Genomic DNA, 18,626 nt, shown 5'->3' with positions numbered 1-18,626 from the left:
TCCGGGGCTTTTCCCCTTAGGGGTATTTTTTAAGACCTCACTTATTTCCTGCTCAGTTATACATTCCTCCATTCTTTCTATCTCGTACTCTTCTAACTTCGGTAGGTTAGTTTGCTGTAATACTTCCCTGATCTTATCCTGTTTTTCGGCTGGGTCCCTAAACTTCTGTTGAACGTCGTATAGTTTTTCATAATAGCTTCTAAAAGATTCTGCTATTTGATTTGTCGCGTATACTAAGTCTCCATTCCCGTTCCTGATTTTTTCAATAAAATTCCTGGTTTTCTTTTTTCTTACCATTCTGGCCAAGTTTTTACTAGGTTTATTTCCCCAGACGTATCTTTCTCTCTCTATCCTGTCTATGAAATTCTTGGTTTCTTGCCCGGCAAGGGCTTTATATTCATCTCTTGTTATAGTTAACTTACGGAGTGTTTCCCTCTTTTGGCCCTGTATTTTATGTTCCTGTTCCAGCCTATATATCTCCTCCTTTAATGTTTTTAGTTTACTCATTCTTATTTTCTTTTTCTTTGCCCCTTCTGCAATAAAAATCCCTCTTATATAGGCTTTGTGGGCGTCCCACAGGGTTGCTCTTGAAATACCATCCCTGTCATTCTCCTGAAAATACCATTCCAGTTCTTTCTGTACTCTTTCGACCACCTCCTCGTCCCCCAACAGACTTTCATCCAATCTCCATTCCGGTGGGATGTTTTTTTGTATAGATGTACTTATTTTCATAGTTACAGGAGCATGGTCTGATAGTGTCGTGATCTCACAACTTGCTTCAACCACCCTCTCCAAAAGTCTGTGGTCCACGAGGATGTAGTCGATCCTCGAGTACGTCCCATGTACAGGGGAAAAAAACGTATAGTCACGTGTCTTAGGGTTTAGAATTCGCCAGACATCCACCATTTGGTTTTGTGACATTTGTTTTTTCAATAGCTTAAGATGCTCACCACTATTCCCCTGTACCTGGGACGTACTATCAAGGCTCGGGCACATGCAGAAGTTAAAGTCCCCCATCAACACCACATGTCCCTCTTCAAAATCTTTTAATTTTCTGAGGATTTTACTAATATATTTAACCGAATTCACATTGGGGGCATACACATTTGCCAAGGTGAAATCCTCCTCTCCTAGTTTTATTTTCAAGAACAGGTATCTCCCCTCAGGGTCTATCAGTCTGTCCACCAATGTGAATCTAACTCCTCTTGAAAATCCAATGGCAACCCCACGAGATCTCGATGAGACTGTATCTCCATAATACCAAACAGGATATTCAAGTGAGTGCAGCTTTATATTGGACTCTAAGGTAATGTGGGTCTCTTGTAGGTAGACAATATCTACTTTATACTGCGTTAATTCGCCAAGAATTTTATGTCTCTTGATATGGGAGTTTAATCCTTTTACATTGTATGATAGGAACTTAATATCTGTCATTTATCTTTTTTTTTTTTTTTTTTTTTTATAAGTTTGAAGAGAATTCTTGTGGAGTCGTTCAGATGGTCCCCCTCCCGTTTCCCTCCCTCCCCCCCTCCCCCCCAAATCCCCATCCCACCCACCCCCACCCTGGCCCGCTCTTGGCCTGGGAGCCGCTGGTAGAAGACTCATCACCTTCATCCTCGGCTCCTCTTTTATGGTGGTGCTCAAAGCACTCCACTGACTCCCCCTCATCCCCCCCTCCCCCCCCCCCAATCCAGCATCCTGAGATTCTAGGCCAACCAGTGCCCCGCTAGCCCACCCACTCCGGTAGTTCTGGAACTGTTAAGTCCATTTTCGAGCAGAAATCTTTTAGTTCCTCTGGGTGCCTTAGTCTTGCTGTTTTACCTCCCTTTATGCCTATCAGGCACGCCGGGAAGCCCCATTGGTACTTTATATTTTGTGCTCGCATCAGCTCTAAGAGGGGTTTCAGGTGTCTTCTTCTTGCCAATGTTTCTTTCGACAGATCGGGGAATATTTGTAGCTCAGTCTCTCTATATTTCAGGGGAGGTTTCCCCCTAAGCCTTCCCCAAATTTCTGCCTTATCGACGTAATTCCTGAAACGAACTACTACATCCCTAGGACCGAATCTTTCTATCTGTTGGGGATTCCCCACTCGGTGGACTCTCTCGATCTTAAGGGGCTTAGATTCTACTGGTCTCTCCAGCAGGGGGTTAAAAATTGTGTTCATGATCTCTCTGAGGTCTTCATCTTTTTCTTCTACTAGCGCTCTGATTCTAAGGTTCTGTCGCCTGTTGCGATTCTCCTGGTCCTCGATCCTATATACCGTCAATCTCTGATTTTCGGTCAGGGCCTTTACTTGCTTTTTCAGGGAGTTTATTTCCTGGTCCTGTTCCTCTATTCTCCTTTCCGTCTCTACCACTCTATCGAGGAGCCCTCCGAGGTCTGTTCTAACCTTGTTAATTTCCGTCTTTATAATATTTTCCATGACATTTTCCATCCTCTGCAACATTGCGTTCATCTCCGCCTTTGTAGGGGGGTGTGTATCTTGGGCTGGCTCCTCTACGTTATTTTGCTCTTGCTCGCTTTCTAGCGTCGTTTCACCTCTAGAGCTCTCCGCACTACCTGCACCTTTTTTTTTATCACTCTTCTTCTTTTCATTCTTCTTTGCGAGTCCCGGGCTTTTAAGGCTCCCTTCTTGAGTCATATATTGCTGTATGGAGCTATTCCCCGAATTAGTCTTAGTTGGTTTAGTAGTACCACCTCTCGTCGATCTATTCATTTTGTTGGAGGGTCTGATTCTCTTCCCCAGTTTGGAAATGATGTTATTTTTCTCTTTTCTTTCCTTTCTTTCTTTTTCCTTCCCTTTCTTCCTTCCCTCCCCTTCCTCCTTCTCTCCTCTTCCCCTCTCTCCTTCCCCCTCCTTCCTTCCCTTTCCCAATCTACCGTTTATTTCTTATACTCGGCCTTGGTGGTCACTCCCCACGACACTATCTCTTCCTTTCTCGCTTTATCCTCCTCTCCCCTCACTCCCTGCAATCTAGCAGAATCTATTTTTGTTACTCAGCTCTACTATACTTATGGAGTTTGACACTTCAGTGACCGATTAGGCTGGTCAGTCTGTGGGGAGGGGATTGTAGAGCAACGGGGAAAAAAGAAAGGGCCCCCAAAAAAAAGAAAAGGCGGGGAGAAGAAGGAGAATAAAAGAAACGTAACAACCAGGAAGAAGTCAGTGAAGAGGCGCCAATGAAAGAGAGAGCCCGGAGCAGGGCTGCCTCCACTGCCAATCCGACCCTTTTTACCAATCCGGTTCTATCTGTGACTAACAATGGCTATTATGGTCAGGCCAGCCGTATCTTCCAGCTTGTCCTCTTATGCGGGGGGTACCAGCGGTGTAGTTTAGGGATTTGACCCCGGTATTTTCCTCCTTGCACAGAGTTGTCAAACCAAACAGGTGATTTACTGATATAGACCGACCGCCTTTAAATCTTACATCAAATGTATCCTGCCTGGTTATGTAATTATAACCATTAGACCGTTATTACTTCGGGGACAGAGTACCGCATGTTCACCCGCATCTCCCAGCCCAGAATATCTACGCTGGGACAAACACTACAAATGTCCTGTGAGATTTTCTACCGATTTATACAGTAACTGTACAGTATATAAGGGTTTTGCGATCCTTAATCAGTTAATCAGTTGAGGCTTTATACCGGTTTATCTCTCCCCCTTTTTGATCATTGCTTTGCATCACAGTCCAGGCTTACTTATCAAAGCTCCCAAGATCTAGGCAAATAATGCGTTATATCACAGCCCCGACTTCTTTATCAGTACTGACACAATGTAAGTATTGCATTATAACACAGTCCCGCTTACTTTTATCAGTAATCCCAAATTCAAGGTAAGTATTGTATTTAAATCACAGTCCATCAGTATTCCCCTTATCGAGGCAAGTATTGTATTATATCATAGACCAGACTAACTCATCAGTATTCCCAACATCAAGGCAGGTAATATGTATATTTTATGTAGGATTTTTTTTTTTTTTTTTTTTTTTTTCTTTAGATCATCAAAACCGTCAGGGGGGGAGGGGGGGGGGGGTCGGGACGGCGCCCGGTCCGCTCGGCTCAAATGAGCGTCTCACCCAACCTCGGGACCATTCGCAGACCCGCAGTAGCTGCTCCCTCTCTTCACATCTGATCACCCGACGCTTCCATCCGTCGGGTGTCTGTTGAGTCCCGAGTCCCGTCGGAGAGTTTGGGTCACGCTGAGCGGGACTGAGCAGGGCTCCGACTCCGGTCTCCGGGGTGTCAGCCTCACAAGCTGGCTTTCACCGGACCAGCGCTGGCTCCGTCGGATCCCTGCCACTCGCTGCCTCGGGCCATGGAGCGCTCCGGCACCTCCCACCTCACGCACGTCACGTCCTCATCGCGTCACATGAAGCCGATCCGCAAATTCCAGTTTTAATTAGCATCCACCTTATTCTATAAATAAACTATGCTCCCAAAGACTTGCTATACAAAACTGCTTAGGTCAGATTCTTAACCACACAACATAAATATTACCTTTTCTGTGTCAGCAAAAGCATCAACACATGGATAGGTGTATACTCTGAAACAATAAGATATATGACACCCAATAAAGATATAAAAGTAAAGCATGCTAAAACATATATATTCATTCGTTCTTCGAGATGAAGTTGTTTAAATAGCAATAACTGCTGTCCACAAGCTACTTAAATGAGCATGTTTAAAAAAAAAAGAAAAATGCAGATAAAGTCAGCAATGGAGAAAAAAAAAACAGCCAATTATTTGCTAAAATGTTTCACATGTCTTTTTATCTATAGCCATTAGATGGCAGCATGCACAACGTTTTTTCTTTGTGCAAACAGAAAACCAAAACCTGCAAAAAATAAATAAAACAATTCTCAAGAAATATCAGATACATTTATACAAAACAACCATAAATTAAATACCTGACATGTAACATACCACGTCTGAAAACTGTCAGTTTACTATCGTGATCCTTGGTACCATCAAGATATTTAGGAATATAGACAGACCCACATAATTCAATTTTGTGGCACAGTATTTATTGCTATTGTGAAAATGTGTAGCTGAACACTCCAGTGTGTTTTCAGCATGATTTGCTAAAAACCTTTTGGCAGATTACATTGAATAAAGTCGATTTTTCTACCTGCTTTAAAACTAGCATTGTCATAAGAATTCAGGTTAAAAAAGGAAACCTAATGTCTCAATGAATGAATGAAGCCGATATTTCTGTCTGGTGTAAAAACCAAGGGCCAGATTCAGGTAGAAGTGCGGTGGCGTAACGTATCGTAGATACGTTACACCGCCGCAAGTTTTCATCGCAAGTGCCTGATTCACAAAGCACTTGCGATGAAAACTACGCCGGCGGCCTCCGGCGTAAGCCCGCAATAAATTAAATGGGCGTGTGCCATTTAAATTAGGTGCGCTCCCACGCCAGACCTACTGCGCATGCTCCATTTCGTAACTCCCGCCGTGCTTTGCGCGAAGTGACGTCATTTTTTCGAACGGCGACGCGCGTAGTGTACTTCCGTATTCCCGGACATGTTACGCAAACTACGTTAATTTTTAAATACTTTAGACAGCAGTACGATTTCTGTGTAAAGTTAGGGCAGGTCAAATAACGACTAAAATTGCGACGGGAAACTTGACTACGGACGACGCAGCGAACGCGAAAATCCGTCGTGGATCCGCCGTAACTGCTAATTTGCATACCCGACGCTGGAATACGACGCGAACTCCACCCAGCGGCGGCCGCGGTATTGCATCCTAAGATCCGACAGTGTAAAACAATTACACCTGTCGGATCTTCGGGCTAGCTATGCGTAACTGATTCTATGAATCAGTCGCATAGTTAGAAACAGAGATACGACGGCGTATCAGGTGATACGCCGTCGTATCTCTTTTGTGAATCTGGCCCCAACATTGCAATTTTACAAACTTATTGTGGAGTAAGATTGAACAGCTGCTTAGGGTTTTTTATTTGTACAACACACATTTGGTTTCCATACGTACCTTATTGCATCCTGTGACCTTAAATTAAGGCAATTCAAAAAGATTCTGCAGTCCTAGAAAAGAAAACCAGGTTTCACAACTCAATACTCCACACTATTTGCAGCTCTGCCTATTTTTTTATAAGAACATGCAGTGGCAATTATGAAAATAACACATATAAATGTTATTTGATACATTTTTCTAATAAACTATTACATAGGTATGCATGCTCTACCAAGTGATGCTCAATGCATACCAATTGTAGATCGACAAGGAAAACATGCAACTTGCACATCCGTATCAGAGTCTTTATTTAGCTACAGAATAGTAAAGATAAGAACAGCTTACATGTTTAGGCAACTAACCTTAGTCATAGAAAGAAAGTTACCGCTCCAGGTGGATTGTGTTAGGATGATCAGTATGGTCTCAGAAGATCAAGGGTGCTGGCAATGCACAAGGCAACACATGGAAAAAGAAAACATGGACAGCCGCACTCCAAAAAACCTTAATGGTTGTCTGTAATTAAAAAAGGAAAAATGCATTACAAGTCACAGCACACTACACGGGAGTAAAACAGCTGACGCGTGTAGTGCACCGTGTAGTGTGCTGTGACTTGTAGTGCATTTTTCCTTTTTTTAAATAAAAGACAACCATCAAGGTTTTTTGGAGTGCGGCTGTCCATATTTTCTTTTTTCATTTGTAACCTTAGTCATAGCCTTTACAATTTGAAAAATCTAATTTTAAAGATGATCTGAACTCAGAAACCTGTAGATTTGCTAACATCAAGATTAGTAATTTGTGCCGAACCTAACAAATTTATCCAGAGTTTCCCCCTCCAGTAACAGGGGAAAAAAAAAAAAGTCAGCTGCAGGGAGACCACATTCAATACAAGTCCTCCTCTGCCTGCCTTTTATCCATACAGAACTCAGCCCATCTTTAAAAATTCTAAATTAAATTAAATAAAAAACAATATAAAATTATACATGAAAATTAAGTTTGTTAAATGACAACTGCATAGAAAGAAATACATTTTTAAGGTGCTCAAAATTCCAGGGATCAGACTCACAACAGCATTAAAATCATAAATGTTTTATTATGAACAATAAATTAAAATTTGAAATGTTATCAATTTGGATTTTAAATTTAGTTCATACGATATTTAAGCTTTTAATGCCGTTATGAGCGCCTTAAAAAATCCCTTTTTCTCATTTTGTTGTGTATTCACAATACATATTGGGATGTGGTGCCATATACATCATGCTACATCGATTGTGTTGAACTGAATATAACTGAAATGCTAAAATGTAGACCAAACGATAGTACCGTATTTATCGGCGTATACCGCGCACTTTTTTGCCCTGAAAATCAGGGCAAAATCGTGGGTGCGCGGTATACGCCGATACCCGCTTTCCCGCGCCGAGTTTGAATACTGCGCCGACATATACCGAGCGCAGTACACTTGGGTATAGTCGGGCAGTCTCGGCTCCTTCCGCGCTCACGTCCTGGACGTACAGGAAGTCAGCGCGAGAGTTGCCGAGCCTGCCCGACAATACACGAGTGTACTGCACTCTATATATGTCGGCGCAGTATTCAAACTCGGCGCGGTAAACGAGCGGGGAGGACGCGAGGACGCCGCAGAAGGACGCCGGACCCGACGAAGAGGACACCCGAAGCCGCAGAAGGACGCCGGACCCAACAAAGAGGACACTCAAAGCCGCAGACGGACGCCGGACCCGACGAGGCCGCCGATGGACGCCGCGCAAGACACCAAAACTAAGTACAAGAAAAAAAAATTCCACAGGATTGGGGGCAACTTTAGGGGTGCGCAGTATACGCGGGAGCGCGTTATACCGCAATAAATACGGTAATATCTATCTGCATTTGAAAGGACAGTAGTCAGTTTATTGGCATTAAGAAGCAATACACTTGAAGCACTTGCAAAGTTCAAATGATTTCACCGGCTGGTCAGGTAGCCAACTAGTCAGCAGTGTTCATTTTAGTAGCACATTTCGATTTATTTTTAGTCTTGGTTCTAAAATAGCATTTTAGTTTTAGTCCCATTTTAGTCTTCTGCAAGTGTTTTAGTTTTTTGCGCATTTAGTCAACTAAAATATTTTAGTGACCCACAATCTAATGGGTTTAGTTACATTGTAATGCATTATTTAAGCATTTCTCTACAATTTCCTTATATACTCCTGGAGTGAAAAATCTAATTTGATTTGAACATGCACTACAGACACAGATTTAGTCATTATGAAGTGCAAGTGTGTGGCAATGTTTGAGAGGATTAACTACACATAAAAGACCCCGCCATCCAAATAGAACATCTCCCTTCAGGCTGCAGATAACAACCATTTATAGTCTAACCTTACACAGACAGCCTCCCATCTACAATTGCCAGGCTTCATCCAGAGAAAGCAGGAGCTCCGTGGAAACCAGAAGTTCTGAGGGTAAACGTCCCTGCCTTACATTTTTGGTCGTTTTCATCAGTGAAAGAAAATGTGGTGTACTTTTTGTTTAGTTTTCGTCACTGTAAAATTACAGCTCACAAAAACGGTTTCATTGACGAAATTAACACAGCTAGTCAGCAAAAGAGCCAGACAAGTGAAACGACCAGGTACATTTCTCCTCAGAGAATTATTGGAATTGGCCTAAGCAAGGTGAGTGGCGTTGGCCTACGCCAGCTGTCATCAATGGCATAATGGATGGAATGTGAAAATGTTCAATGGCAGGGTCATGCTTGGGGAAAAAGCAGAAGAGCGGACCCTTCTATTCTAATATGACAGCTGTCAGCTACTCCGCGAGTTTTGGGCATGAGGCATGGTTTCAATTGGTTGTTGCTGAAAGTGTGAACACAGCCAGACAAGTAAGTCAATATGGTGGGCAACTTTGCAGTCATACCCTTTATGAAGAATAGTTTTTTTTTTTTTTTTTTTTACCAAACGTTATAATTATATTTACTGCCCATCCAGTCAATTGATTTATTCAGAGTCAGATTTGTTTTGCATACCATTACCGCAAGTACAAATCTGGCTTGAAATATAAATAAAAAAATATTCAAGTGATACAGGTCATCTAGCATTTTTACAGAACAAATACATTTCCACACATGGAAGATTACTACTATTTTTCTAAGTTTTGGTACTCTGTCATTACTTTTAAAAGATGTTGGAATTTAATAATTTATCTTATTTTATTCATTAAAGTTGAGATGTTTGACATTAGAAAAAGGTATTAATGACCTGCACAGACCCACAGTAATTGGGAGGTCTACCTAGCTGCGCTGGGTTAATGCAGTTTCTGGTATATAAAAACCTCATGACACCTACCGTTTCAAAGTCTTTGTCATTTATATCAAGAAAGGCATTTGCAAAAAAGAGGTCATCAAACCAGTGACGAACAAGATTCTCCCTCATTTTTCTAGGCGTCATTCTACATAAGGCTTCAGAAATGGCAACCTGACCATCATAGTCTACAGCATTAATAGAAAAAAAATATTAAACATTGGTATACATGTAAAAGGGATGTTGATAAAATTAGGGAAGATTGTGCAACATTCTAGATTGTAAGCTCCCACGAGCAGGATTCCTCCTGTATTGAATTGTATTGTATTGTAATTGTACTGTCTTCCCCGATGTTGTAAAGCGCTGTGCAAACTGTTGGCACTATATAAATCTTGTAATTATTAATAATAATAATAACCAGACAAGGCTGCCTAAAGGAAACCTTTGCTGTAAGCTGCAATTGCCAACCTACAGTAAAAGCCTGAAGTTGGGGACTACACCCTTCAGAGATGCCATGGAGCTGCAGTGCAGAATTAGATAGATTTGCAAACTTATGTAACAAAAACCTCTCTTTTGAATGCAAATATTTGAAAGTTAAAATTTCGATTTCCTGCAGACTAGCTGGTAAATGTACTGGGTAACTCTTTGAACCATATTGTTCTTTGAACTGTCCTGCCCATGTGAGCCTACTTATGCTAGGTAGAATATGATATGAGTGGTTGCTAGCTATTACTTTGCTTAACCTAGAAAGTTGCCTTGCTCTTGCGTTATGAATATAAATGTAGTACTCTATGTCAATGCCTTGAAACAAGCAAACACCAGTTGATGTCCTGACTGACTCACTAAAGGCATTGGATCAGCACTGCAGCAACTTATTTCTCTTAAATAGGTTGCCATTAAAAATATCTGCTATTGCATGCATAGGGGTTGATAGGATTGAGCTACAATAGTGATGGCCACTGGTTAGAGAGTTATTATCCTGATACTAAATGCAAAGATCCAGAGTCCATTATTTTTACACTGGCACCCACCTACTAATGAAAAATAATTTTTGGCCTATTGTATGTACATTTACTGTATAGTGCACTATTTATACAACAGTAATATTGTACAACATCTATGCTTGTGACTAACAATCCATATAGAATACACCAACATTTTTAGTAAAAATGCAAATGGCATACCCCCAACGTCAAACAATTTTCCTGCCATGATTTTCCTGAAAAAAAAAAAAAAAAAAATTAGCACATTAAATTCTTTCAAATAAATAAAACTGTTCTTTGTGACGGTTGACTTCCATAATTTGTTTTCTGGAAGGCACAGTGGCAATGAGCAGTTTTCTAAATGCTTTCCTTTTTCATATTCTGGTGATCTCCTCCCTTTTCCCGCTATCTACCTATTCACAATCACGGAAAATATGTCTAATCCTGAACTTGGCTTGTGTTTTCATTACTGCAGTTAATCAGAGTTACAAACAGCTCATGAGAAAAGCTGAATTACAATGACCAGATAAAGATGCTTCAGGGCTAGTTTACAGTTGCTTCAAAACATGGCTTCGGACACGCTTTGTTAAAGCTCTCTGAACACCAGTCAAAGCTGTCACTAAATAAAATGGTTAGCTTACAGACCTATTTATGCCTGCTTTTGTTTGGTGCTTCCATGAGGCTTTGACAAGGCTTCGGTGGGGCTTCGACAAGGCTTCAAGTGAGATTTGTCATAGACTTCTATAAAGACTTTGAAGACACTTAAAAGCACTGCTGAAGCTACATGGGGTATAATTTTTGAAGCACAGCTGAAGCAAAGCAAAATAAGGTGTAAACAGGACTGTAAGCCAGGGGTTGACAAATTTGCTTGGAATCTAGGAGCCAGCTAAAAAAGTAAGGAGCCAGAAAACGCGCCCCGTCCCGACGAGCTTGCGCGCAGAAGCGAACACATTCGCAAGCAGCGACCGCATATGTAAACGGTGTTCAAACCACACATGTAAGGTATCGCCGTGATTGGTAGAGCGAGAGCAATAATTCTAGCCCTAGACCTTCTCTGTAACTCAAAACATGCAACCTGTAGAGTTTTTTAAACGTCGCCTATGAAGATATTAAAGGGTAAAAGTTTGACGCCATTCCACGAGCGGACGTAATTTTGAAGCATGACATGTTGGGTATCAATTTACTCGGCGTAACATTATCTTTCATAATATAAAAAAAATGGGGATAACTTTACTGTTGTCTTATTTTTTAATTTAAAAAAGTGCAATTTTTTCCCCAAAAAAAGTGCGCTTGCAAGACCGCTGCGCAAATACGGCGCGACAGAAAGTATTGCAATGATCGCCATTTTATTCTCTAGGGTGTTAGGATAAAAAATATATATAATGTTTGGGGGTTCTAATTAGAGGGAAGAAGATGGCAGTGAAAATAGTGAAAAATTACATTAGAATTGCTGTTTAACTTGTAATGCTTAACTTGTAATACCAATGGCCACCACCAGATGGCGCCAGCTTACACATCTGGTGGTAATAACTTGTAATACCAACGGCTCACCACCAGATGCCCCCCCTTCCAAGCCTAGTCGCCAGGACCCTATTTCTAGTCGCCATGGCGACCTGGTGCCCGGGATTTGTCGAGCCCTGCTGTAAGCTAACCGTTTTATTTAGTGACAGGAGCTTTCACTGGCGTCCAGAGAGCTTTAACAAAGCCTTGTTGAAGCTGAAGCAAGTGTAAATGAGCCCTCATAAAGGCATCACTTTGTCATCTCACTTTATTAATAAATAATATAAAGTTCAAATTACTAATGTAGAACATTCAGTATGTTATATTACTATTGTGCATTACTTGTTAACTTTAACATACACTGCTTCTTAATTTGTTAAAGACTGTTGTATGGATCAGCTGAGTTTTCCAAATGCCTACTATTTTGCAACATTTTGAGGGTAAACGTCAATTTACAAAGATTTTCACACAGGATTCTACTCTATGAAATATGTCTAGCTTTATACTGCATATAGTTGTGCTTTTCAATGGAGGTGTCTACTGAGAAGAGTAGCTTTACATTAGGGGTACCCAACCAGTGGCCCGCGGAGACCTCTGATGTGGCCCGCGACCTCCTGCTCTGGGATGGAATAGAATAGAATACTGTTCCTAAAGGTCAGTTTATTACTAGAATCACAGTTTATATATGGGAATATCTGTTCTGCAGTGGTTACTGGGCTGCTTTCAAACTGACCTACAGTTGCGGAGGAGTGCACCTGCGGGTTACCTGCACTGAGCCATAGACTTCTGTTATTACCTGCGAGTTTGGTGAGCTTTCCTGAAAGTGCACCAAACCTGCAGAATACAATAGAAGTCTATTACAAAGTGCAGGAAAGCCAAAAGGTACACTGTGTTGCACCCGCGGTGCGGGTAAACCGCAGTGCATCAGAAAAAAAAAAAGGAGTATAGTGGGTTGTGTCGGTATCCACTCTGCATATGCAGAGCGGACACGGACCTGCCATCCACCCGCTCCGCTCTTTGTGGCCCGCGACCGGTTACCAAGTTGCTTAAGTGGCACGCGTGCCTCAAAATATTGGACACCCCTGCTTTACATCATCATTTCCAATTGAAAATAGCAAAGCACTTTCACAAACAGCTGAAGGCAACAGCTTTATTTAGCGATGAAGAAATATACATTACTAAGAAGATTTTGACTTTTTTGATAAACTAGTACAAAAGAGAACAGTAAAGTCTAGCAACCAAAAGTTTCTTGTAACTAGTTTACAAAAATAAAATAAAAAATTGCCAATTGCCTGTTAAAAGTCCACATATATCACTTACAGCAGAGTGCTCATCTCTTCAGAGGATTGAAGCGACTTCTTATCTTCCCGTGAAATATGATCCAGAATGTGGTTAAAAGTCTTTATTGCCTTTTTCACAGTTGTTTTTGGAAACATAAAAAAAAAATTAACAAAAAACTTATTGATTGGTCAGAGATTAATACACAATGTGAAATATTTGAACATGGCCCACCTCCAACTGAATATTAAACGCAGGCCACTTTTCTGCTATTATATATCCAAGATGAAACAAAAAGGAATCCAGTAACTGCTTTACACCTAATGCAAAATAAAATATTTTAATTAATATTTTAAATTATAGTACTACAGCATTATTCTGCCTGGAACTAGGTGATCACAGCATATCCTACCACGGTCAAAACTTTGACTGAGCTTGATACTGTGGACCATCTGGGTGCCAAAGTCCAGAAGCCCATCCTCGCTCCACAATACGCTTCAATTCAAGAAAGCTGACTGCAGACCGAAAAAATCTTAAAATTCTGAATCGAATTATTAAGCAAGCAAATAGGTACCAGCACACACTGTAAGCCTTCCACCTCTAGACACACACCCGAAATATTTCACCAACATCAGGACTTGCTTGCTTAATAAAATCATTTGGACCTCGTCGCCGGTGTAAGGTCAGATTTCTCGAATTGAATCATTCCACTTAAACTGCATATACCGTATTTATCGGCGTATATCGCGCACTATTTTCCCCCTTAAAATAAGGGGAAAATCGTGGGTGCGTGATATACGCCGATAGCCGCTTCCCGCACTTAGTTTGAAATCCTGCGCCGACATATACCGAGTGCAGTACACTCGGGTACATTCGGCTAGTCTCGGCTTCGCTCGTGCTCATGCATAAACGTCACGGAGCGTGAGCGCAAGCGAAGCCGAGCCTTGCCGAATGTACCCGAGTGTACTGCACTCGGTATATGTCGGCGGAGGCGTTTGAACTGAGCGCGGGAAGCGGGGACTCAACTTGAGGCGCGCGCTGGAGAAGCCGGGAGGACACCATCGAGGCCGCAGACGGACGCCGGACCGGACGATGGACGCTGGGAAGACACCAAAACTGTAAGTAATAAAATCATATAACATTTTTTTTTACAGGACAACTTTAGGGGTGCGCGGTATACGCGGGAGCGTGTTATAACGCGATAAATACGGTACATCTATTTACATTTAGCAGCAATGAGTGATTCCTGGATTGTTAGGTCTAATGAGCAGGGCCCTCTGATCCTCATGTATTTAATTTTATTGCAATTGTACTGTCTATCTGTAAAGCGCTGCGCAAACTGTTGGCGCTATATAAATCCTGTATCATAAAAAAAATTACAAAACAAAAAAAAGGTAGCAACTACAAATTTAGGTTTTAGTAATTTTAAAATTGCATACACCATAAGCAAACACAAGTTCAGATTTTCTAGCTAACATTTGTAACAAGTTAGGGAACCACCTTATGATTTGTTAGCAGTGGAAATAGGACTCAAAAAACACTAAATGTGAAGCCCCGATCTAAGGTTTTCTGAATGGTTAAAATGGCCTTCAGAACCTGACAATGTCCTGATTGGTGCCCGATTTACTAATAAATGCTAAAAAACTTAGATTCCTAAAAAGTCTGGGTTCTTTGTACTTGAAAATGGCATCTTCAAAAAAAAAAAAAAAAAAAAGACAGCAACAAGCATGGCAGATACTGGCAAGTTGGTCAAGCTCACATGTAAAAAAAATCTTGAAAGTTTTCAAGCAGACCAACCTCCATGTAATAAACAGCAATTTTCAGAGTACAGTATGTACCGGTAGATAAAAAGATAAAAAGGAACCTAAATTTAGACATCCAGGAAAATTAAGCATGTCAAAATGGGCAGAAAAACCTGATAACCTCTATATATATCTGCTTTTAGATTGTGTACAGGTATAATTATTTTTTGGCTGATCAGACAGCTTTTTGTTGCTGTGATATATTCCCATGGGTAAACAATTAGGAAATAAAAAATAAATACTTAAATAAAAATTGCAATTTTAACGCTAAGAGCACAAAATATTGCAGTAGGCAAAAATACTCACCATCTCTGTTGTTACTTCTGCAAATCACCTAACACAAAAAAAAAATATATAGAATTGAGAAACAAGGACTTCAAGTTGCCAAACGTATATGTACGATATTTTCTGCACCAAAGTCTTGTTTTAGAGCAATGATAAAGTGGCCAGTTGAATAATTGTTAGCTAGTATCATAAAATCACAAGGTCGCTTGTAGCAGACTGCTAAAATATGAAGTTTGTGTTACTGGTGTTTTTCAGGAATTGACTGCACAACACCTAATATTCCCTTTCACTTGGTCTGGACAGGAAAAATGAACACAAATCATAAGAGAGGCAGACACCAAGATAAATATAGAAAAATATTTTTTTTAGATTGGGTAAGAGTATACTTTACTGGCGATTCCTGAAAGAAAGGTGACCAAAAAAAAAAAAAAATTCCTGACTCATCTCTAGGACAGCAGTCCCAGGTTAACACAAGTGTGCTGTGCGATATCACATGTGATTCGTACCACAGTGCAATGCGATGTCTGTGTGATGCGATTTAAGTCATACAGATAGTATGGCTGAATGTGCATTGCATTCGGACCAAACTTGCACAGGACCCTTTTTTTGGTCTGCACCAGAATCGTATTGCATGGGTGTTCACACCCATGCGATCGAATTCATGTCCGAACGGACAGTTCGCACTGAGATATAGGAACCGATTTAGGGCTGTCATTAACTTTCTACTGACACTCCCAGCAGTTTGCATAGTGCAGTTTCAGGTGCGATGCGGGGAACCCTCAATGGATTTGCATGGTTCCCGCATCACACTAGTGCAGGGCTTGACAAATTTGCTTGGAATCTAGGAGCCAGCTAAAAAAAGTTAGGGGCCAGGAACGCGCCTGGCCCGCCGAGCTTGCGCGCAGAAGCAAACGTATACGTGAGTAGCGCCCCCATATGAAAGCGGTGTTCAAACCACACATGTGAGGTATCGCCGTGATTGGTAGAGAGAGCAATAATTTTAGCCCTAGACCTTCTCTGTAACACAAAACATGCAACCTGTAGAATTTTTTAAACGTCGCCTATGAAGATTTTAAAGGCTAAAAGTTTGTCGCCATTCCACGAGGGGACGCAATTTTGGAGCGTGATATGTTGGGTATCAATTTACTCGGCGTAACATTATCTTTCACAATATAAAAAAAAAAAAAAATTGGGCTAACTTTACTGGTGTCTTATTTTTTAATTAAAAAAAGTGTATTTTTCCCAAAAAAAGTGTGTTTGTAAGACCGCTGCGCAAATACGGTGTGACAGAAAGTATTGCAATGGCTGCCATTTTATTCTCTAGGGTGTTAGAATAAAAAATATATATAATGTTTGGGGGTTCTATATAGAGGGAAGGAGATGGCAGTGAAAACAGACAGGGGAAGCTCCATTAGCATTGCTGGTTGTCTTGTCATACCAACGGCCACCACAAAAAGGCGCCAGATCACAGAAGGAAGAATAGGCCTGCAGAAGGCCGCAAAGGCGTGGCTGACTTGATCACGCAGCGAGGGAGGTGGGGGGCGCACGGAGACACAGTATACCCCAGCTGTGCCGCCCCAGGCACCAGGTCGCTAATTGTCGAACCCTGCACTAGTGTGAACCGAGCCCAAGTATTATAAAACAAAAAAGGAAAATTAAAACAACAACTTGGAGAACTTTATATCCAAATGACAGCCCAGATTAGTTGGATTACATCCAGCTCATATTACCTGACAAATATATAGATGCTGGACTACATGGCTGCACAAATAATCAGCTGGTCTTTAGGCGACTTGAAAAAAAGACACTAACAGAACAGGACTGGAACTTAAAAAGTTTTGGCATAAGGACCTTGTCAAGGCATGTTTAAAAACTACCATGAAGAATGTAAGGAGAAAAAGTCTGTCATTAGCTGTATGCCAGGAAGAAAAAAAAAGTCTACCAACCTCTTAATGATAATAAGGTACAGTTTTTTTGTGTGGAATTTTCAGGATTTAAATGAAGAAACCCGGTTAAGTTACTGACAGGTCACTTTAAGGTAGTTAGTACTCAAGCACTCCACTAATGTGGAGGTGCTAGTCAACCTCTTTTGGTTCAAGTAGAAGTAAACCTACGATTTGAGCACTGGCACCTGAACAAAAGAGATCTTTCCGAAATCAAAGTCTAAAAGCAATATCAAGAGAAGAGAGGTAAACTAGGTTCTGTTTACCACACAGGGGTTATAGGAACCACTATGGCTTTCCCTACAATTTTCCTGATTACAAATGAAATAAGGGGAAATGCCAGGAATCTACAGTCTAACTGCTCCTGGAGCTGAAAAGGTCTACCAAAGAAAGACGTGTTTGGTCTTACAGGGACCACTCCAGTTGGTCCAGCAAGTTCCGGATTAGAGCATCTAGATGAAAATTTGAAGGCTCCTGCCAATGAATAGCAGCTATACAGTGTAGGTTGGTCTCTCTGCCCATAACAAAAGTCAGAGGGACAGAGTAAGCTCCGGCCTGCAGTAACATGGTTTTCCTGATGGGTAATGTCCAATGCACTCTCTCACCCAGCATACCGGCAAATCTTAAAAATAGGACTGGTATGACCAGGAACAGATAATTAAACTGTTTTACCTTTCATTATCATAAATCACACAATCATTTGATATTTCCCCAAGGCTTCTTTATTAGGAAAAGCTGAGAAATAAAAATTCAATCCCCTTTCTGCTACTGGAACATCCTTGAAAATCTCCTTTAATGAACTGAAACAGACTGCATATTGGCAAGCGTATACAAGTCGACATAAAAAAATTTGGACTGGGGACAGAAAAAATAATCCAAGAATTATCCCTTTTGGAAGATGCTGGCTCACTAGGGTTCTGGGAAACGATTTTCTTAATTGGACAACAATCCCCGTTAGCTGCCTTCTTACACTTGTGCCTGGCCTCAATTTGTCCTAAAATTAAATGGTTGTACTAGAATGAAAAAAATGGATCTGGCATACTGGGTTTAGACTGGCATATGCCAACCTCTTGTGTGGCTCTTGTTGGCTTAGTTACATAGATTAAAAAAAGACACAAGTCCATGTAGTTAAACATACAATCCCATATATTCTTTGCAAAGGAAATTGAGGTTTGTTCTTTGCAAAGCTATTTGTGTTGTCATTAGATCTATCCAATGCCTCATTATAGATACAAATAAAAAGGGAATTTAAAAAAATGTAAATTTTGAAGACTATCACCTTTATTGACAGTGTTCTCTTGGCACAGTTAACTAAAACCACAGAATGGGCAGTCAAACATATTTTGTAATTTCTGTATCCATCAAGGAATTCTATGCTGTAGGTAGCTGCTTTAATGAGGGCCAGCAGAAAAGATGCAACATTTTCTAAAGGTAAACCACCTCTAAAATAAAAAAGTCAAACTATTCTAACCATAACTTAGGCATCCAGACAAAGCCCCCAGAATCTACTGTGGTTTTTGAAGGGCAGCACTATTCATGGTGCAAGTCAGATTTCTTTGAAACTTTAGATGGAGAC

At 40.9% G+C, this 18,626-nt stretch overlaps 1 protein-coding gene across 3 annotated transcripts in view; it reads right to left on the bottom strand.

Annotated features, from left to right (window-relative positions):
* Positions 1 to 18,626, bottom strand: part of SYCP2L (synaptonemal complex protein 2 like) — a 230,406-nt gene that overhangs the window by 161,630 nt on the left and 50,150 nt on the right. For all 3 annotated transcript variants that reach the window (XM_040353720.1, XM_040353718.1, XM_040353719.1), the window contains exons 6-12: positions 15,129 to 15,156; positions 13,255 to 13,340; positions 13,063 to 13,151; positions 10,444 to 10,478; positions 9,305 to 9,447; positions 5,997 to 6,049; positions 4,500 to 4,545 (exon numbers count right to left, since the gene is read on the bottom strand). In XM_040353720.1, coding sequence (XP_040209654.1) covers positions 4,500 to 4,545; positions 5,997 to 6,049; positions 9,305 to 9,447; positions 10,444 to 10,478; positions 13,063 to 13,151; positions 13,255 to 13,340; positions 15,129 to 15,156 — 480 coding nt within the window. The remainder of the gene's footprint in view (positions 1 to 4,499; positions 4,546 to 5,996; positions 6,050 to 9,304; positions 9,448 to 10,443; positions 10,479 to 13,062; positions 13,152 to 13,254; positions 13,341 to 15,128; positions 15,157 to 18,626) is intronic.

The sequence above is a fragment of the Rana temporaria genome, chromosome 5, assembly GCF_905171775.1.
Source record: "Rana temporaria chromosome 5, aRanTem1.1, whole genome shotgun sequence".
Taxonomy (NCBI): Eukaryota; Metazoa; Chordata; class Amphibia; order Anura; family Ranidae; genus Rana; species Rana temporaria.
Note: the sequence above shows the minus strand (reverse complement) of the source record. Positions and strands in the feature narration are given on the sequence as shown.